Here is a 22,863-nt window from a genome sequence, read left to right as displayed (position 1 = left end):
AGTTCTGCTGTTTTCTTCTGATATCTCCCTTTGCAACCTTTTAAAAAAAATTAAAATATCACTTCCAAGATCACTGTCACAGTGTTCTGAGAGGTACGGTAGAAATATTCTGACATTGGCTTCTGTATGTTGCCATTTCTGATGTCAGGTTTCTGTCCATTTATTCTCTTGTAGAAAGGTTGTCCTGTCTATGCTATATAGAATACAGAGAGTTGTTACTGGCAAAACATGGCGCGTGTTACATTGGAAGATGAATGAGTAAATGATGTTGTGGGTGACGTTGAGACCAGTAATGGGCAAAGTAAATGTGGTTAAACCGCTGTACTGCAGCCAAAACTGTGCTCATGACCTGGGGTTCAATCCCAGGTAGCGGCTCAAGGTTGACTCAGCCTTCTATCCTTCCGAGGTCGGTAAAATGAGCACCCAGCTTGCGGGGGGGGGGGGGCAATGTGTAGCCTGCATAATTAACTTGTAAACCGCCCAGAGAGTGCTTGAATCACTATGGGGGGTATATAAGAGCACACTTTGCTTTGCTTTATCTTGGTTCCCATGTTGAGTGGCCTGTTATGTCAGTAGTTGTTTGAGGTTTTGGAGGAGGTGTCTGCAAGTGAGCCCAGGTCTGCCACCCAATGCCTTGAAGAGGAACATATCATTGCCTAAAGGGCTTTGACTCATCAATGATATGTGTGACTGGTCTCAAATGGGAACTGAATAGTGTACACTGTATGATTAATGCCAAATGTTTATGTAATCAATACTTTGAAAGTTTATTATCTATCTAATAATGCTATTGTCACCTTGAAAGTTATCTATATATCTATATATCCCATTTCATTTTGTTGCAAAGTTGGAAAGTGATTTCCCAAAGTAATTTACTTGTCAGAGTGTTTTTTTTTAAACAGTTCTCAGAGCAGGATACAGTCAGTAAGCTCACATTAATTGCATTCAATGAAACCACATTAAAAGAAGCTAAAACAATTCAAGTCCATTAAAACAGTATAAAGCACTTTCAAGCAACTTTGAATTGTAATATGTGTTTGTGTGTATACACCCTCACAGTTTGATAAACAATTGTGATTAACACCAGTTTATTTACAGAGAATATTACTGATGTATCTCTAGAAGTTATATAGTGAATCTAACAGGAAGCCAGAGGAGTTTTAAAACTTCTCTTTCCTATAATGCTTCTGTTCTCAAGGTTACGAGTGAACTGCGTTGGAGTCTTTGATGTATTAACATTTGATAACAGCCAAAACAATCCCCTGGCCCTAATGGCTCAATATCAGGTAAGAATGCAGTATTGCCCTTCACAATATACTTATTCACTGAATATTCATCAGTGATCCTCTTGAAATAGACATCATTTATATTGGATTTTTCTCCTATCTAAAACCACTTGGTTTTGACATTTGAATGCTCTTCTTTCATGTTTGTCAGTGTTGTGTGTATGCGCACACACTTTATTTAAGTCTTCCTGCTGATAATCTTTCAGACATAGACTTCACTTATCAGGAGTGTTAAAATGAATTATTTTAACTTTGTGTATTAGTAATGACCCATCTGCATTTGTTGCTGTTATAATTTGAATTACAAAAAAAGCAAAAAAAATGGCAGCCTTACAGGGGCTTATAATTCTAAAATGAACAGAAAACAGATACTGGAGAAAGGGGTGGAAAGTGTTCTTAAAATCGGTTTGATTGTCCAAATATTTAATAAATGGAACCACAGTTTTTGGCACAATAAAAATATTTGAAGGGCAATATCCACGTGAAATTTACAGCTCATGTGGATGTGAATAAAGAATATCTCTCTTCTGGATCCAAGGCAAAGTGGTGGGCAGAAAGTGACTTTCTTTTTCTCTTCTCTCCCAGTCCCTAATCCTAAGCCCTCTCCTACCAAGTCAAGTGGACAGTTGCGTGGTGGGACTGATGGGAAACATAGAAGGTGGGCATTTACACCTTTCATGAATGAAGTGAGACATGTCCCCACCTCAATACTGACTCTGCCTCGTTGCATGCCACCTTATTCAGCAGAATCCCATGTCTCTCAGGAGATGATAACTTCAGGGTGAGGGGCAGGGAAAAGGTGAGAGAGAAGGAACTCAACTTTCTGATCCCCACATTCAGTGAAGGCTTTATTCTCAATCCCACATATTAATCTTGCTAATTATAATCATGCTAACCACTTATGGGGGAGCTAGGAGCAGGATTTATGAAGCCTTTTAGTTTTTCATTTTCCCTTTTCACTTCCCACATCCCACTATATGTCCAAATAACACAAAACAGAATCCCCTTGCCTAACTTATACTAATGAAGAGGAAATGACATCACTGGGCAGTGGCAAATTGCCACTCATGAAGGAGTTCCAACTCCAGTTCTGGGTCACAGGAGATGAAGTTCAAACAATGAAAGTCGAAGCAGGGATAATTAGCAGCAGTTCTGAAATGGCTGATTATGTGATTTCCTTTATGCTAGCATTAAGTTACATAATATGTTTTTGACCAATTTCTGCATTGCGCTTTTACCTTCATTTTGTGAACTTTTTTGTAGACTAGTGAAAAGAGTGTGTATAGCTTAGCATGCATGTTTTTTGGTGGTTTTTTTGTTTTGTTTTGTTTCGGTTTTGTTGTTGTTTGGCTTTAGAAATTATATGAAAAGAGGGGCAATTATTTCTGTGAAGAGTTTCCTTGAATCAGTTATAACATGATTATTTTGAGATCTCAAACAAAAATGGAACAGTATCTCAATCTGATTTTAAAAAGCCTCAACCTTTAAATTTTGAATGATTTAATCTCATTCAAGACCTTCACTACACTAGAACATTTCCATAGATATGTGCTTGATTTTTTTTTCTTTGTGATTACTGCTCTTACTCTAGCTAGTTGAAAGAAAAATGGAAATTAGCCTTTGGCAGAAGATGTTTCTAAAATAACTACCAAGTGTTTGAATCATTTTTCAGGAGTCTCAAATCATTAAATAGTTCAAAGGTGCTCACTGCACAGTCATCAAGAAAATATGTACTTTGTGTTAGAATAAAATTATGAACCTGTGTGTTGTGGAACCTTTGGATTCCGATTCATATGATAGAAGGATTGATGTATTAGAATATTGGTTGTAACTTTGCACCATAATGCCACTTAATTCCTTGAAAGAAGCAACCTGATCATTAATCAATTTTCACTTTAAAACCTGAATGCCATCCTCTTTTGCCTACCCTCTCTGTCCTATATCATTTTCTATAATTGTGTCTCCCACAGATTGAATTCTTAAGGGTTGCACAAAAATATGTTAAATTGGGCTCCTTAGTCACAGAGACATACACACATCTATAGGTAACATGTTCTTTATAAAAATAGCCTGAGGACTTTGGGGTTTCCTACATTTACAGATTTCAGTTGAGACTGTATGGGGGGAACTGGATAGAGGGAAGGGAGATGAAGGAATTGGCCTCTTCAAACCCCTCAAGATTTGTGCAAGTGTGTCTTTAAGAGGGCTGAAGTTCAGAGGGAAGGCCGGTGTGTTGTGAGATCAAAACAGTCCTTATCTTGGACTACTGAAACATATTTCAGGAGGAAGGAAAGGAAAAAAGGATCCCTTTCCTGCTTCCTGCTTTGCACAATCTCTCAGATTGCTCAGTCCCTCTAACATGGTATAGCACAAGAGGGAAAGGACATGTGGTGAAGCAGGGGGGGAAAAGGATCTCCCACACCATCACCTAGCTTCATAGGCTTCTGAAAGGCTTGAACTGAAATCCTGCATGGTTTTTCCCCATAGAGAATAGGGGGCGTTGCAGTACATTTTGCATAGATTACTAAATGTAGCTTCTGCTGTTTTCTTAGTTTTTCTGTTCTGTGTTCTTTTGGAACAAGTGCCCATGCATGGCATCTCCCTGGCCGCCAGACATTCCAGAGGTTTCCAATACCAATTCCTATTGAAATTACATGTGTTCTTCTGGCACTAAGATTGAGTTAATAGTATTCCTAGCAGCTCCAGTGTCATCTGTTCTTCCTTGGTTAGGAACATTATCCGGGTACCCAGTTATCAAGATCTGCTCCATATTCTTCTAACATGGCGGGAAAAAGTCTGTGGCTTAGCAGTGAGAATACCAAGTTCTTGTAAGGCACTTTGCTCTTGGCAATATGCTTTGTTATGAAGCCATGGTGAGAAATTATGCTTCTTAAATACTAGTCAATATATTGGCCATAATCCTTTTGGTTATTTACACCAGTATAATAGCAGTAGTATAAACTGCAGCCACAAATGGTAGCTAGTTGAGGAGTCATCACTTATCTTCCTTGTGCATCTGTCATGTGATTTGGTGTGCAAGAAGGCAAGGGATAAAAGCAACAATTTATTATCCAATGACAATCCCCCCACACCCACCTGGATAAATAACCAGTAGGATTTTGGACAGCATTTAGATTATAAACTTTTCACAAATTTTCATTTAAAAAACTAGCATAGTATATAGCAGTTATTTCTAATGTGCTGAAATAAAGATAGTTGGCTAAAAAATTACATAATTCGCTCAGAGTATCAGTTTGCCTGGTTGCAGTAAGGTAAAATTACAGTATTTTGCAGCTTACACAGATAACAGCACATAATTCTTGAGACTCCAGCTGAGTTCTTTTAGTTTAGTTTGGTTTGGTTTGGTTTGGTTTGGTTTGTTTGTTTGTTTGTTTGTTTGTTTGTTTATTTATTTATTTGTTTATTTATTTATTTATTTATTTATTTATTTATTTATTTATTTATTTATTTATTTAACTAACTTATTTGCCGCCCACTCTACCCAAAGGTCTCTGGGCAGCTTACAACTTTAATACAGTGTAAGAATTATGTACTCCATGTAGCCCAAAAGATCATTTGATGCTTCCAAAAGCCTCATGTTGTCAGTCTATAACATATTTTAACAAAATGTCTGTTTTACACAAACTTCTGATCCCTTTTGATTTCATTTAGGGGGATTAGCTCCAATCCAAACCTAGCCTAAATATCCAGCACTTGATAAAATCATTTAGTATTTCAAGTGATTACTTTGAGTTCATTTTATTATCTCTCTTGTGCTTCTTCTATTTGGGAATGTACCTTTTTTTTTAGACTATAGAGTTAGGATCTATTTCATTTCTTATTCTCAGAAAAGAAGTTGCCAACAGGAAGCAGTGTAAACAGCAGTAGAGCAAAATAACTGGAAGTCTGAAATCTATTTTCTTCATCTCTGCAACAGATACTTCTTAAATTATTTGATCTTCATAGCAATGGACTTGGCCCAAGATATATCAAAGCTAAAAATCTAACCCACTGTTGGATTTATGCATAACTAGTATTTGGTACTCTTTCTGCAGTAGCAAATGAGGTCTACATTTTGCTTTTATCATTTGTGTTCATTTTATTGAGTGTAGAGTGGCTTGTTTCTCCAACTTCGATCCCATTGTACTACATCCCATTGTACATGTAGTGACGAAAGAGCAGAAATTAAGAATGGGCTAAGAGGGCCATGAGAAAAGAATGCATTGTTTCTTGCAGTCTATTTTTCATAGTCTGTTTCAGCCACATGAATAGAGACTGTGATACAGTAAATGGACATAAATAGAACCATAGATAGAATCAGAGGAGAAAACAAGAATTGAAAAGCAGGAAGAAACGTTGCAAGTGAGGGGGAAATAAAAGCATGCAACAAAAGGAAAAAATACATGGAGGTAAGAAACAGACACAAAATACATTAAGGAAAATGGGGAAATGAAAGGTTGCTGAAGTATATTTTGCAGCATGATTTCAAGTTTAGTATTCAAAAGATGGCTGTTTCAATAATAGGAAGAGAGCAAAATCTTAGTCTGTCCCACTAGGTATTGTACATTTGCTAATTCAGTTGGTGTTTGCTAATATTTCCCATGATCTAATATATATTATCTGTGATATATATAAGCATTTTAAAAAATGAATGTGATCAACTCAGTGGTTTTGACAGCATAAGAAAAGCATGAATTAAATTTAACATTTGATTCTACCCAGGAGTTCATGAACAATGCTGAAGAATATATAAGGTACTCAGAAGGTCTGAATAAATATTTTATTGAAGATTTTACCTCAAGCATACTTATACTAAAAATATGATGCATCCATTTTTGATGCATTGATTTGATGCCACTAAAAATTGTTTTCTAATTTTTCATTATAAAATTATTTCAGAATCATCTTGAAACCCAGAAAGGGCCCAGAAAGTGACTTACAGCTTAAACTGTAAAACAAAAACAAAACAAAACAAAGAGCAGGGCTAATACATTTAACAGAACAGCCATGCAGAAAAAAAATGTTGTCATAGCCCATTTAAAACTTTAAGAAAAGTTCTTCAGTCTAACATTAGAAAGAGAGTTGAATAGTCAGGGTGCCATCCCAGAGAAAGCTCTGTTCCTATTCACAGTTCAAGGTAATGAGCAGTCTTGTTATAATATGTTAGCACTGTAATAGATTATGATCAAGACATCTCTGCAGTGGATTTTAATATATGACTTCCCTTTTTGTTGAACCCTTAAGAAAGAATTGTATAAGAGATGTAACAGCTGCTTACCCTTTTTCTAAAGTCAGTGTATTTTAACTGTGTTAGTATAGAGCAGTGATGGTGAACCTATGGCACGTGTGCCACAGCTGGTACACAGAACCCTCTCTGTGGGCACACGAGCCATAAGTTGCCGTAGAGAAATACTTACCCATCCCCTGATCTTGGTTTTGACACTCCCCTCTGCTGGTGCAGTGGTCCAGCAGAGGAATGCAATGGTGACCATTACCGGTCTAGTCAAATGGGGGACTGGAGGACCAGTAAGTATTTCTTTGTTAATATTGCCCATGGTGGGGCATTTAACCCTTGCAGTGCAGGAGCAGTTGTTTTTTCTAAACTAAAACCCCAGCATTTGGGTTTTAATTGCAGTATTGGCACTTCGAAATAAATACGTTGATTTTGTGTTGCAGTTTGGGCACTCGGGCTCAAAAAGGTTCACCACCACTGGTATAAAGAATACTGTAAGAATATTTCCATGGTGGGTTGAGGTTAGGTAAGAACACAACTGAGATCTTTGAGTATATTACAGTAAATATGAAATAATGCTCTTTGAAAAGAAATTACTATTAGTATGTGATGTGAGGTCTTTTCTGACTTACAGAAATTCTCATAGAGTTTACTGCATATAATGTACTCAGAAGTGGCTTACCACCCTCATTTTGGTGGTGCTCTGGAATTGTGCCGTGTATCCAAGGCCACATAGGTGTCAGGGCATCTAACATCCTCAGCTATACATGCTCTAGGTGATATCAGCTGGACTCTTTTCTCGAAGGCAGTGGAGATTCCAATCCCTGGCAGAATTCTGTTCCTATAAATGAGAAACTGAAGTGTATTGCATAGTTATTGTAGTTATGCAATTCACATTTGTTCCTGTATGTATAGAATTTCTACTGTAGAGCCTTATCCCTTTGTCAGAATTTACATATTACTTTGTTTCATGAACCCAAATCCTAACTTGTTTTCCTGTGAACTGAATGTCATTTTCCTACCTTTTGCTTCCCTCTGCTGATGTTTGCACTTTCCCCAAATCCACTCTTGAGATTATAGGTGTCTTTGGGAATAATGGGGGTGGGTTGTCAGAAGAAATCCCACTCTTGTTTAGGTAGAAAAAAAGCCTGAATTCGCAACTTCTGTTACTGGACACAGTTTGTAGAAAGTGGAACTGTGATCATTATACAGATAAGTTTTTATTGATAGATTTTGTCTTTCAAGGAAAAGTATTTCAGAAGGCATATTTTTAAAGTAACTCTCAACAATTGCCTTAATTAGGTCTTTGCTGATTGTCCAAAGAAGGCTTCAGATTAAAACCTGGATAACACTCCATTATAAAATTATAATTATTGACTTAATTTGATTTGTATATTTGCTACTTTTTGAATGATGTACTGTAGTTTCCTATTACCAGTTTAAAGAGCAAAATGTGGTTAGTAGAATACAGTTCTAGTGTGAAATGATCACTAAGTGCCTGAACTAATTTATTATTTATTTTTATTTATTTGATTTATATCCCGCCCATCTGGTCTGGTCGACCACTCTAACCAACAGGAATCAGTGTTAACCATCAAATACAGCAATGGCATCATCTGTCATTTAGCAGGAAATACGTGTGTGCCCTGATTTGACATGTTTGCCTCCCTTCCAAGTAGATATTACAAGCTTATACGCATCACAAGTCCTTTGCAACTAATATGTAGTGCTTGTCAAAACTTAATAAAAAGCGGGAAGGAAAAGATCCATAAAGATGGGAACTGGATTGAAAGGAGAATTCTTGCTAGAACTAGACTCTGCTAGAGTCTATATTGTTTACTGAAATACATGGACAAACGAGTTTCTGCTCGTTGATAAAGATATATTTCTCACTTTTAGGAATGACTTTAAATGAAATATTCACATGTATTTTTAAAGTGCTGGGGAAATGTGCAATCTATTGCTCACTGGTGAATTTGCTTGTTAATTATTTTTTATTTTTTTTTATTTTTTGTAGCAAGCAGACTTGATCTCCCTTGGGAAGGTTGTGTTGGCTTTGGCTTGCAATTCTTTGGCAGGAATTCAGAGAGAGAATTTGCAGAAAGCTATGGAATTGGTGACAATCAACTATTCCTCTGATTTGAAGAATCTTATTTTGTAAGTTATGTGAAATGACCAGAAATTTCTTTTTAAATTATAGTAAAATGTAAATATGTAGCACACTTTGCTTTGAATAATATAGCTGCTCACAAGAAGCTTCCAAGAGAATGTGTCTGCACATAATCTGTGAAGAATATGATTATCATGACATCAGAATAGCATCTGTGTGCTTCAGGTTCTTGAACATTTTACACATATGTAGAATTTGTCATCCAAAGCTCTAGAATGCCATTCTCAATCCTTTCTTGGCCCTGGCCATAAACACAATGTGAAAGAAATATGTGCCAGATCAGGATAGTGTAATTTGCCTAATGAACCTTATAAGGTGGTGCTTGAATAATGGTTTCCAGTCTGTGACCTCCTTCAAATGTGCTGGGGAGCAGTGGCAGGGGGCAATATAGCCCCCCTTGAGAATGGCTGCTCTCGAGCCTGCACTGAGTTCCACCCAGTACCATACAAATAGAACCTTTACTTGTGCAGTAGAGTTTTAGCTTACTCTCCTCCTGTTGCAGTCTCTTGCACATATCCCAAATCTCCTCCCTAGCCCCAAAATATTCCCTAGCTCTCGAAGTAAGAGGGATACATAGTGGGGGCAATGGGAAGGAAAGAGAATCTCTTTTGCCGGTATTATCTATTCCACTTACAGACTGAGAAGTTGGGATCTAGTACACTTTTCAGTAATCCAAGGCTCAGTTAGTTTTCAAGTTGTCATTAAACTAATAGATTATTACAGAACTGTTTAGTCTCCTGTTTGGTCTACTGCTAGGAGGGTCTGGCTTGTTCCTAAAGACAAGTATATTTACTGGAGCGAACCAGCCCTCCCCCCAGAGCAGTCCTACCCGCACCTTTCTGGCCCCTGTCAGGGACTTTTACTTTTTGGTGTGGGTAGAATCACTCAACGGTCCATTTCCAGTGTGTGTGATCACTGGAAACAAGACAAAACAAACCTTTCACTTTTTAATTTGCCAGTATTGTGAAGAGAACCACTTCATGATATTAACAAATTAAACACTTCCTCAGCTCTTTGTAGCGGCCAAGGAAGTGGGGAAAAAACAACGTTTTTAAGTGTATTAGAGCAGCCAATATGCCTTCCAGACATTACAAGTTAAGTATGTGTATTAGGTAACATGGTAGTGGCTGTACATTTAAGGGGAATAAGAGGTTGTTATCTTTCCCCACATACAGCTAGTGGTAGCACAGTATAAGTGGACATTACTCAAAAAACCTAATCTCATTTTATCTCTTTCAAAGGATTTTGGGCTCCAAATCAGTTTAAAAATGTCTAAGCTTCCTGATGTATGCAGTTCACAGGAGTCATTGTGAAAAAGTCAGTGCTTGCACTTGCATCCACTTTCATACATTTCATTTACAAAGTTATTTAGAAATGTCACCCTTCTGTCTGCCTGCAAGATTCAAGTGTTGCTAGGGTTGAGAGTGACAACTATATCAGTCAGTCCTTTATAAGATATTTAAGGGTGAGTTATTTTCAACATTCCCCCCCCCACAGTGCAACCACATTATTTTTTTCCTAATTCATTCCACTCTACATCTGAAGTATGCTCACCAATTCTGGGAATGGTGCTTATTCCATCAGATTCGCCCAGTAATGGCTTTTCTGTCTAGAAATGATGATATAACAGAAGATGTCCTCAGGTGATAGACACCACTCATGTGGTATTTCAGTATATCAAGACATGTTATAGGATCCTTTTTAATGTTGTGGCTACCAATATGTAGATCTGTTTATCACTCAAGGAAATGCTTATTCCTTTGTTCAAAAGGACAACTACTGAGTCTGTCAGTGAGAGATGCTCTTCTCCATTGTGCAAGAACAAGTACTTATATATTCCTTTCAGTTTCTTTGATAACAAAGGTTGCTGCCAGGAAGATGCCAGTTGCATTCTAATAACACCACTGTGGTTCCACTAGACTGGTTTGCTTCCCTGTTTCTGCTGGTATTACAGAGTATCACAGAGTGGATTTTCTGTCCCTCTGACAAGGGATGTTCTATCACCGAGACATACAGACTTTGTTGCCAACAACATCCAGAAGTAATTCATATAAGTTCAGTGGTGTAAATCTCAATGGCAGATGGTTGCTTTTTAAGGAGTTGTTGCTTATATTCCTTATCTAGCACCCTTTGCAGGATTTGGCATGGTACAAAGAATACAAAAATACAAGTAGGGAATTAACTAGCAGCAATTAGCTGCTGAGATTTTCTTTTTATTTACACATGTACATGTAAGTGGTAGGATTCTGACCAAATAGATGTATCCCAAGCACATATTGGTCACTGCCTAGAGTGGTTGTATAGACCAGATGGGTGGGATACAAATCAAATAAATAAATAAAAGTTGTGGAATCATTCCCAAAGTCAAATACTCATATAAGCCTTACACTACTACCCATGCAAAAAATCCAAAAATACATCCAAAATGCATCATCTGCTCCTGACATTCCTGATCATGAGTTTCCTTCCTTGACTAAATCATGAGGGTTTAACATAAACAGTGGTGCCTTGACTTACGAACTTAATTGGTTCCGGAACTCTGGTCATAACTCAAAATGGTCATAAGTTGAAGCACCATTTCCCATAGGAATGTATTGGAATGCAATTAATCCGTTCTGGCCAAAGAAAAAAAATCACCCAAAAAAGTCATTGCAGGACCCATCAGAAACACGAATAATCCATTCCGGCCGAAGGGGAGGGAGAAAAACAATCAGGCGTGCAAGACCCACCAGAAATGCAAAAAAAGCAAAGCAGAAAGCAAGTGAAGCATGCAAAACTCATCGGAAATGCAAAAAAAAAAAAAAAAAAAAGCAAAGCAGAAAGCAAGCGAACCCTGCAAGACCCATCAAAAATGGGGGGAACCCAAAAAGCAAGCAAACCCCCCTGAGACTCATTGGAAATGGGATACCAAAAAACACACAACCCCCAAGAACCATCACAGCACAGAAACGTAACCCCCCCAGCCCGAGACCACATTGCAAAACCCACCCAGAACAGTTTTTGAAAAGCAGAAAGCAGCACCTTACCTTACCAGCAGTCCGAAGCCTCCTCTGATCGCACTCACTCTAACCATTGAGGTTAAAGAGCTACAAAGAAGCAGCCTCTTCGCCTACCAACAGTTAGCAATTTGAATTTCCTGCCTTTTTTTCCTGCCTTTTCTGTTCGTAGCTGCAAACATGTTCCAAACATTGTAAGACACTTAAAAATGAGCGAAAAGGGACATCGGAAAAGACTTCAAAAGCACTGAAGCCGGCTTCAGTGCTTTTGAAGCTCTTCTGTTTTCGCTCATTTTTAAGGGTCTTACAATGTTTGGAACATGTTTTAAATGCTTGCAATCGTTAGCCCACCTCCTGAACCCTATGCAAACTTAATTTGGTGTTGTTCTGAGTCGTCTTTAATTTTTGGTGATTTTTTGAATTTTCTCTCATTGGAATGCATTGAACTTTCCGTCCAATGCATTCCAATGAGAGAAAATTCAAAAAATCACCAAAAATTAAAGACGACTCAGAACAACACCAAATTAAGTTTGCATAGGGTTCAGGAGGTGGGCTAACGATTGCAAGCATTTAAAACCTGTTCCAAACGTTGTAAGGCACTTTTAAATGAGCAAAAACGGACTTCGCAAAATCATTGAAATGTATTGAGTCGGCTTCAATACATTCCAATGGAGGAAACATTGTTTCACTCAACGATGTTTCCTATGGGTTTTTTCACTTAAAGACGGCAATCCGTTCCAATTGGAACGGATTAACCGGTTTTCAATGCATTCCTATGGGAAATGGTATTTCACAGAACGATATTTCACACAACATTGAGTTTTTTGGAACCAATTAATATCGTTGTGTGAGGCACCACTGTACTTAGCATCCATTTCTGCATATTTGCCTTGTACAAAAGGCACATGGTTTTCCAGCTTGAATCATTCCAAGTTCATGAAAGGACTAAGAAATATGAATTTCTCTTTCTTGCCTTGTTCTCTATTACGGAGTTTGTCAGTAATGTTATCACAGTGGAAAACCCCTTTGAGCCATTGGCAGCTACAACCCTGCATTTACTTACTCTAGAGTGGTCTTCCTTGATGCGAGTGCTTCTGCTCACAGACCAAGCAAATTGTTCTTAAAGTGTTATTCTGCAAGACAACTTCCCCAGCGGTCTTCCTAAGCAGTGGCCCATTGCTGAACATCTGGTCCCTGATTTTTATTTTTGTCTGCCATTACCGCTTAGACAACAGGTAGAAATGATGTTCTATGTGGAAGAACTATGTCGCTGTGTTGTGCAGTGGACTAGAAGCTGAGGAAATTGGGAAGGAATAGCACTAGGCAAACACGGTGAAGGGTGGTGGTGCTCCTTCCAGGAGGAATATGTTCTGTGTAGGCACTCAAAGAGCAACAATTACAGGTTCCTTTAGGTTCAAATTCCCATCCTGCCACTTGAAGTTCATTGTGAGGGACCTCTGTCTCAGTCTAATCTATCTGATAAGATTGTTGTGAGGATAAAAGAAGATATTGTTCGACATCGTAGGGCAGAGAGTAAGATAAAATGATTGCATTGTACAGTATCTGTGCCTTTTATGAGATAATTAAGGATTTAGCATAGCATAACTTATCTCAGAATGTTGCTACAGGTATATTGTTCATGTAGCAGCAGTGTTGTTTAAGGTGAGTATGAACTGGCACCACGAATAACTAGTATCATTTCAGATAAACACTTGAGAATATTTCAGCTGTTATGTGTTTGGTTTAAAATCTGAGCTAAACACACTTTTTGGTGGAAAATGTAATGACTGCTGCTATAGCGCAAGATTAGAAATATACTTGTGGGAAGATGATTATCACACTCTAGAAACATAAGAAGAGTCTTGCTGGTCTCTTTAGTCCAGCACAGTTCATAGAGTGGCCAATCAGTTGCCTATGGGGAACCTTTAGCAGGAGATGAATATAGTTGCACCTTCTGTAGTGAGGATAAAAGGGGATATTTCATCCCTGGTGATAAAACTACAGGATGTTAACCGTCATTCACCAGGATTAAAAGAAGTAATATTGTATTGAGTGACTTGTGTGGTATTTTCTGACCCTATGAGAATTTTAGTGTATTGATGGCTAACAGTGTGATTGTAGTTAGGACTGGGGTAATGATTGATGGAAGAGTTTTAAGTACGCTTCCTGTATTTTCTAAACTTGCTGTAAATTCCTTTGCTCAGTTTGAATAGAGCCAACCTATTGTCAACCAGATATCTGAAAAGGGCCAACTTACTGTCAAATATGCCATTTCTGCTTCTCTGCATCATGATTCAATGAAAAAAAGCATTGGATAGTTTGTGCTGGTTTTGGGACAATTCTTGTCTGAGCCAAGTTTTTGACTGTTGAAACAAAAGCAACAGCAAATGGATTAAATTTAGAGACATTGTTTACAACTCTTAAGTGACAATGATTTATGTAGTTCTTTGTGAGTTTGGCAGCAAAATGTGACTAAAATGTCTTATTCTGATATATGAGATTTAATTTGGAATTGATGCTTAGTACGATATTGTTTTAATGGAATTATTACCATGGAAGTAAAAAAAAAATTGCAGGATGATATTGGAATATTGGAACACATACCTTCACAATATTAAATGTAACAGTTAAATTTAAGAAAAGAATTAATTACAAAATTGTCTTCACTGTAGATAAAAGAAGCCTATAAAAGCTGTTACTTAGATTAGGCATCCTTCAGTCTGGAGAGACTATGGTAACGTACTCTGTATGGAGAATTTGGAGAGTGTCCTCTCCAGAGTATGAAGCCTGGGTAAAATAATATGGTGGATAGGCTGTTACCCAAGCAGCAAATCTCCACGTTGCTGAAATAGTCCAATGGAAAGGCAAGATCCAATACAACTGGTTCCAGCAACGTCACAGGATTTGCCAGAATGACACGGACTGCCTCCTGAACTTGGTCATTTAGCTTCTTTTAATCTTTGATGTACTCTCTGAATTAGAAATCTGTTCCATATTTTTGTTTGATGTTAAAAGCCAATTATTAGTAAAAGTAGTTTTAAACAATTGTATTGTTAGGTATTTACTGACTGACCAAAACAGGCTTCGAAGTGTAAATGATATCATGCCTATGATTGGTGCAAGATTCTATACTCAGTTGGATGCTGCCCAGATGAGGAATGATGTAATAGAGGAAGACCTTGCAAAGGTGAGTTACCATTTTCTGTCTAGTGCATCCTACTGCCATTATAAATTCAGCTATTTTTCCTGCAGTGCTTATTGGCATCTTTGGAACTGGATTCACTTAGGATTTTCAAGTCATTTAACTATACTTTGACCAGGTATTTCAGGATAATCAAAACCTTCATCTCAGCTGAGACCAGTGCTTGTGCTCACTGTATAAAGATGAGAGATAGAGTGTTGATTTTTCATTTCTACGCACAGTAAGATGCTAATGCCCATTTCACTACAGCAGATGTGTAAAGGTACTACATGCTCATTTCTGTATGTGATTTGGAAAGCTTTTGTTGGTAATAGTATCACAAAGCTTTCCCATCTGGCCATAGTCATACATATTCACTTGCTTTGGGGGGGGGTTTGACTCCGTTCCAGTCATCAGGGTAAAAGTGTTCACTTCTCTCTGGTTTACAAAGACAGTAATATAAACTTATTTGTTGCATTTTTATGCTGCTTTTCCCCAGAACTGTGGATTGGCAGTGTATATTTGTAAGCAGGTCACTCAGAGCAGTGTCTAGTATATTAACAATATAAAATACACACCAAACAATGCAGAATGGAGAATGACCATAATGAAATTAAGATAAAGCTAGAAATATAACCTATATTCAACTAATTTCATCTCAATCCAACCCATTATGTGGTTTTACAACTGTGTATGCTCTCGTTGGAGACTGAATAACTCAGTAAGTGAGGTTCAGAGTAGAGCCAGGATATGCATATTGTTGTCCTTACCTTCCAAGTTTTCTTTTAATCTTGTCTTCTAGGAGGTTCAGAATGGAAGATTATTTCGGCTTCTTGCAAAATTGGGAACAATCAATGAGAGGCCAGAGTAAGGAATTCAGCATTTTTTCTAGTGTTCTGTAAAGGGGGATCCCAGTCTGAATGTTCACGTGTGATGATGGATGTGCCAAGTATATATTTACCTCTGAAAAATGAGCTAGGCTACTTGAGTCAAATTAAAGCACACACGGCAGAACATTCTTGTATATGAATATATATTTACCACTCATGGTTTAGATGGATAATGCCATCCTTGTCTTGAGGCTTGTCTGGAGGCAGAGGATAATTAGTACTGTATAAGGTGAGGTTTCGTAAGAGAGATTTTACCATATTCTGGCATATTTGCAAGACTTAACTTAATTTGAAAACTCCAGGTTGTTAGTACATTTTTGGGAAGGTATTTCAGTTTTTTCTCCCAACAGCAGCAAATATCCTCCAAGGGCAGACAGTGCTACAGTGCCAATTCTGGATACGGGGATCAGTAATTGATATTTGTAGAGATTGCATTCTCCAGGACACTGTAAGTCTGACCACCATAACTAACAATACCAACCATAAAAATAGAGTAATACTGCTTTTCGTAGAACATTTCACATGAAAACCTAATTCGTCTGGTTTTCAGAATCAACCCGATTATAATACTCGGAGAAGAATGTGAAGCATAGTTAACATAAAATGCTTTGGGACCGATGAGTAGCTTTTATCATTTTGATCTCTGTAATCAGAAGGATGGTATATTGCTTTTTCTCCACTTTTTCTTAAACTATGTACTAAATGTTGCCACAGAACAAAAATATTCATATAATACTCATCCTGAGATATTTGTGAACATTGCGCTCTTAATAAGAAACATAAACATTCTGTTTTTACAATAGATTTCAGAAGGACCCAACGTGGTCAGAAACTGGAGACAGGTATCTCCTAAAGCTCTTTAGGGATCATCTTTTCCATCAGGTGACAGAAGCGGGTACTCCCTGGATAGACCTCAGTCACATTATATCTTGTCTTAACAAGGTAAACTAGAACTGTTCTGTTTTGCAAAGGTTAGAACATTACTTTTAAGGGGAATGAATTTGGTCCTACTGAGCCATTAGACCACAGGTGCCTGGGAAAACCGGACCTCCCCTCCAACCAACAAGTCCACTTACTGCTTGCTACACGGTCTTTGCAGCCAGTGGCGTTCTCGTCACAACAATCTAGGAAGCAGCCCAGCGGGCACTTCCCCGCCTCCCCACGCAACCATCCGCTCAGCAGCTAAGTGAGGAGACTCTTCCTTCCTCCTCCTCCTCACTGGAGTGATTGGCTGTGCAGGAAAGTGGGGAAGCGCCAGCTGGGCTACTTCTGCAATTGGTGTGATGAGAATGATGTTGGTTATGAGCACCGCATGGTAAGGAGTAAGTGGACCTGCCGGCTCTGAAGGGTCTAGTTTTTCCAGGCAAGTGTGGTGCTGATATTGATATTCATATCCCCAGGGATATGACTACAAATATCCCATGTCTAGTAGCTATCTGTAACTGACCACTGGTAGGATGACTCCCAACAGTATTCAGTCTTATATGGCTTCACCATGTTATATTTGTTGTTCTTAATAGGTACTTTCCAAGTTATTTCACTGCATACTGATTTCCTACTGTTTTCTTTCCTTCTGGGTTTCATTTTAATTGAAATGGAGCCAGGTTGTTTTCCAAGCAGATATGAATCCTAGATTGTTCCTTTAGCTGTGGGGCAATGCACAACAGCATTGTCAAATACTATACGGTGGACCCTCGACTTACGGAATTAATCTGTATTGGAACAGTGGCCGCAGGTCGAAAACTCCATAGGTTGAGGGTCCATTTCCCATAGGAATGCATTGAAAACCATTTAATCCATTCCACCCGGGCTTCCAAAGCTGCACCTGGCAGCTTGCAGGCCAAAAGCCACTCCGTGCCACTTTCAGCTTTCGGGGCTTAGAAAGCTGCACCCGCTGCCCTCTTGTCTCCTGTCCTCGGTGCCCTCTGCCTACAGGAGGCAGAGGGCACCGAGGACAGGAGACAAGAGGGCAGCATGAGCAGCTTTGGATTTCCTGCCCTTTCCCCCTGCCTTTCATAGGTCGAAGCTCCAGCCGCAAGTTGAACTAAAATTTTGCGGCCGGAGCTTTTCGTACCTCAAAATTTCCGTAAGTGGGGACCTTCGTAAGTCAAGGGTCCACTGTATAGGATGGTGGACAAACAGGTGCTGCTTTGGATGTTGGTGCACATGGGCCCAGTTCACAAGTGATACTAGACCATAAAGTCTCTCATTTGAAACAAACCTAAATCAAACTTTGCCTTCTATTTCTGATTTATTTCAACCAACAAATTTAAACCAACCAGTTTATCCTTGTGGCTTCTAGTCTTCCTCATGGGTGTGCCTGGAGAGGAAGAGAGAAGCATGAACCAAAGAGTTGTACAAACGTTTTCCCAGAATACTGAATCAAATTGAAATTGGGCCTTTGTCTTCCATGTTCAGTTTTTCTTTTTTGAAAAAATGCTTGTCTAACTTTAAAAGGATGCCTCTTCTCATAAAGTTCAGAGTCTATTATGTCTCATAGAAAATTACATCACAGTGTGATGCTCTATTTAACAGCATTTACTATTTCACTAGTCTTAATGCGAATTCATCTTTGTCATTTCTGAAGTAACACAGCCTGTGGGTTTGGCCTATAATTTACATATGAGGACAGGTGGGCTTAATGATTCTTTCATGCCAGAATGTCCCTGCATACATAAATATACACCATCAGGGATAAGTGTAAGCTGTCTGCATGTTGGGGGAATTTGCCTTGGAGGTCTATTCAGATGAGTGATCCCTTGGGAGTACAGGCACACAAAAGCTCTGTACTGGGGCCCTATCTAAATAGTTGAATTGTTTATTTCTCCCATAATGTCTGTTGTGCAGTTTTGAATGCTTCCCTTGGCTTCCAGGTAACTGTCCATTTAAAATGTCCTCCCTTCCCACTGTTCTTGGACATATTTACTGAAATATCCTACTAGTAGAATTTCCACAAAAAATGTATCTTGCACTTGTACAGAAAAATAATGATAGTGCCTTAATGAGGATGTCATGAGGATAAATGAACAATGGTTGTTGTGGGTTTTTCGGGCTCTTTGGCCGTGTTCTGAAGGTTGTTCTTCCTGACGTTTTGCCAGTCTCTGTGGCCGGCATCTTCAGAGGACAGGAGTAGGAATTCCTACTCCAGTCCTCTGAAGATGCCGGCCACAGAGATTGGTGAAACATTAGGAAGAACAACCTTCAGGACATGCCCAAAACCCCCGAAAAACCCACAACAACCATTAGATCCCAGCTGTGAAAGCCTTCGCCAATGCATAAATGAACAACATTGCATTCTTCTGTGTGCCAGAAATGCTACTTACTGTTTATCTCAATCCTTGTTCTGTTAATATGTGTAATGTTTCTGGTGCTTTGGTTTCAGCTAGATGCTGGTGTGCCAGAAAAAATAAGCCTCATTTCCAGAGACGAGAAGAGTGTCCTTGTGGTGACGTATAGCGACCTGAAGCGCTGCTTTGAAAATACTTTCCAAGAACTGGTTGCAGCTGCAAATGGCCAGTTGTAGTACTTGTTGAAAGCATGCAGGACATTGCTGAGGAGCGTAACCAAGAGCAAATTGCACTACAGCTGATTGTCGTCATCTCATTTCACATTTCAGGAAACAAAACAGCGGGAAATGTTGCACTTCAGTCAGGTACACTGTTACTTGAAGGGAAGAGTAATTTTGCTTACCCTTGAGCTCTGGCTGCCATTGGAGGCTTTATCTGTGAAGAATTTATTTTAAAACAAGGAACACATCAGGGGGATGATGTTCCTGCTTTTATTTTTTTTTCCACTCGTATATGCACTAATTTTTATTTTTTAAAAGACTTCTTGATCTCTGAAGTTTTGCCACATTGGATACTTATTAAGGGAATCTATTTGCAAAGACATTTCTGGGATATTCTTTTTTGTTTTTTGTTTGTTTCCTTTTTATTATTATTATTATTCACCACTGCAGAATTTATTCATTTTTATATTATTTGCACCCCAGAAAACAGAAAGGACCAGATGAATAATTTCATAAAAATTGTGTTCTGTAAATTACAGTGTAGCGTGTAACTTCTATAAAACTGTGTCATATGCCACTCACTGTTAGGTTAAGAAAACAAACCAGAAGATGTGTATTTAAAAATTGGGGTGGGGGTGGGGGTGGAATCAAGTGTAAGATATAGAAATGTCACATGTAAAATCCCCCTTTTATTTGTTCAGAGCTTTGTTTAAACAAACTAGCAGCATTTGATATCTATAATTTCAGGAGCAAAACCAAATTGCTCTAAACAAAACCAGCGCCTTTTAAATAAAGTACCTGTTTGTATATTTTCTTGCTAATCAGATGCATTGACATTTATGCAATTTTTAATAGAATTTTTAAAAACAAATTGTGTTATAGGCCTGAGGTTTCAGGAGTATATTCCTTTAAGTTACTTATGGTATCCTTTTTTTCTTTTTGTATAAAGTTTTGTTCTTTGAACCACAGCTTTATTATGGTAATTTACACTGGATACAGATACAGAGACACTGTTCAGAAGATTAACTATACACAGCAGTTGTCTGGCATCAAGAGCTTTTGAAGTTTTATAGCCTGATTCTGGAGGAATTGATGGTCTGCTGTGCCTTTGCAGTTACTGCTTAGCCCAAAGTAATGTTACTTTTGATAATATCCAACATGTGAATATTCCGTCAAGTCTGGACTTTCTCCCCGCAAGAATCTTTCTGAACTGGACCCACACTTATCTGCAAGCTTGGGTTTTCAAGGGAATTTGTAGTAGAACACATTCACTTTGATACTGAAGACTGCCAAATATGTAGGACTATTTTTTTCTTTCTTAAAGCAGTAGTGAAGACTGTGTGTACCTACATTCTTTTCCCAGCACTGAATGTTTAATAGCACTGGGTGCTCACCATGAAGAAAATATGGAAAGTCTCTTCAAAAAGCGTCCGAACGGAATGAAAGCACTTGCAACTGATGTTATCAGCACCAATTTTATTAATTCTCAATATTTGTAATTGCAGATAAATTTTTAATAGTTTTCTCCAGTTTTATAAGCTTTAATGATGACACTCCTACTTTTGATTTGTCTCAAGAAAAGCAGTGCTCTTCTTAACAAAGGCTTTGAAAAGCTAGAGGCTCCCTCGGCACCTTTAATGAGAAATGCAGAGCCTGCAGTTGGTAGCATCAGTTGACGAGCTTAAGTAAATAAAATAAATTATCATTTAATCTGGAAAACAGTTTTAAATGGAGCGTAATGTTTAATATTCAGACAATAACAGTTGCCATAATAGTGTTCTTTTTAATGCTAAGAAGAAAAGAGACTTTGCGATACGAACATGGCAAACCCGTCTTTTATCATTAGCTCATGTATTTGAGGAAGAGCAGCTGTCTTTTATATGTTTTTGAAAAATCATATTGTAATTCTTTTGTACAAAAAAAGTAGTATTCTAGAAGAAATATTGAATGCTTAATTTATAAGCGGGCTGAGGCTATGGGTATTTTCCCACCATTGTTTTCTTTGAAAATAAAAGGGGATCATCTCTTCAGTTGCGGGACTTAGGAACTTTGACAGATTATTTTGTGGACCAATATTTTGGGAAAGCAAAGGCAGGGCAATGCAGGTCTTTGATCTCATCCTTGCTTATACCAGCAAGATCCACCTCTGAAAAGAGAAGTTGCATTTTGCAAATTTTGTCAAATATCGTATCCATTGCTTTAGCTTCCGTAATCTCAGGACTTGGTTTAAAGTGTATTTGGGGGGAAAATGAGCAAAAATCCAATAAGTTTCCATAAATAAATACCATCCAGAAAATATTTGCTGTTGGGTAATGCATAGAACAATGTGGAATTTTGTTATTTTATTTGGTCCATGATTTGGAAGTTTCTGTTTTGGTGTTTTTTGGGGGGAGATCCCTTCCAGTCTAACATAATTCCATTTAGAAGGCTGTCCAGCAACTAGCATGTTTCCATTCATAGGAAGAGTTCTGTATGTAGTTCATGAAACAGAGCAGTAATATTTTTTTAAAAATCTCAAGGCTTCCTTTTATTCCATGTCAGGAAACAATTCTAACCTTCCTATCTTTACAGTTGAAAGCACAGAAAAGACAACCTTTTGAAATCATGTGATGTTACACCGTTGAAATTTCCTTACCTGTTTTAGGTTGCTTGCTCAGATTTTTGTTGTTGCTACACTGTAAATACTTTTGGGGTACATGTTTTTGTTTTGTTTTGCTTTTTTTCATTTTGCCCTTGTTACAGTAAAATTTTAGATATGAACACCTTCCCCTAAAAAGCACCGGTATGTTACATTCTGGTATCATGATCCCACAATGTGTTACCTTTTAATCCTGTTTTTCATTGTTTTCATGTGTACAGCAGTATTTTTAATAAAGAATTCCAGAAATAACATAGACGTCTTTTGAAATGTGAAGATGTGGGTATTGTGTTCCACTTCTTGTGTGATAGACTTCCACTTCTGTTTTCCTTGTGTTTCTCTTGGCCATACTACTACAAATTTGATTAACAGTCAACACTTGCTATGTCCCACAAACTTAAATTCATACTGACTTTTTGTTATACAACTGTTTCACACACACACGCCGACACCCAAAATAGTGCTGTATATTTCTTGCTCACCTGCAGGAAGGAATGTGGATCTGCTTGTTTCAGATGGGGGTCCAAATAGTAGAATAATATGAAAATTGTTCTAAACTAGCTTCAAATTTGATTTCATCTCTTTGGTCATAATTAGAAGATGTAATTTGTTTTGTGGGAAATAATACATAGGTTTTACGAAATTTATAATACACACTTTTTAAATGATTTTAACTGTTAACTGCAAGAATAACTGAAAGCACGGCAAAGCCTTTTGTACCCTCACCTACCTTGTAATATATTTATATCAAGTGTAAAAAACTCACATTGAGTAAAAAAAACTCAATGATGACACACAAATTATCAATATTACATTTTTTATTCTTTCATAAACTAATCTGGAACGTTCATCCCTTTATATACCCTTTGCTTTAGTTTATTTCACAAACAAACATGGATCACAGGCAGGTTTGCTTGAGACCCTTTTCTCAGGCAGGCAGAAGAATACTAGGGCTCCCAAC

At 38.0% G+C, this 22,863-nt stretch overlaps 1 protein-coding gene across 11 annotated transcripts in view; it reads left to right on the top strand.

Annotated features, from left to right (window-relative positions):
• Window positions 1-22,154, top strand: part of PAN3 (poly(A) specific ribonuclease subunit PAN3) — an 88,608-nt gene extending 66,454 nt beyond the window's left edge. For 7 of the 11 annotated variants that reach the window (XM_072993743.2, XM_072993745.2, XM_020788560.3 and 4 more), the window contains 6 exons: window positions 1,199-1,286; window positions 8,537-8,676; window positions 14,743-14,872; window positions 15,669-15,733; window positions 16,560-16,698; window positions 19,139-22,154. In XM_072993743.2, coding sequence (XP_072849844.2) covers window positions 1,199-1,286; window positions 8,537-8,676; window positions 14,743-14,872; window positions 15,669-15,733; window positions 16,560-16,698; window positions 19,139-19,279 — 703 coding nt within the window. In that variant the 3' untranslated portion in view covers window positions 19,280-22,154. Of the gene's footprint in view, window positions 1-1,198; window positions 1,287-1,871; window positions 1,945-8,536; window positions 8,677-14,742; window positions 14,873-15,668; window positions 15,734-16,106; window positions 16,699-19,138 lie in introns of those variants that run through there. The other 4 variants (XR_013543360.1, XR_013543359.1, XR_013543361.1 and 1 more) reach the window with 3 other exon arrangements.
• The last annotated feature ends 709 nt before the right edge of the window (window positions 22,155-22,863 follow it).

The sequence above is a fragment of the Pogona vitticeps genome, chromosome 3 (genome assembly GCF_051106095.1).
Source record: "Pogona vitticeps strain Pit_001003342236 chromosome 3, PviZW2.1, whole genome shotgun sequence".
Classification (NCBI taxonomy): domain Eukaryota; kingdom Metazoa; phylum Chordata; class Lepidosauria; order Squamata; family Agamidae; genus Pogona; species Pogona vitticeps.
This window is presented reverse-complemented; position numbering and strand designations above follow the sequence as displayed.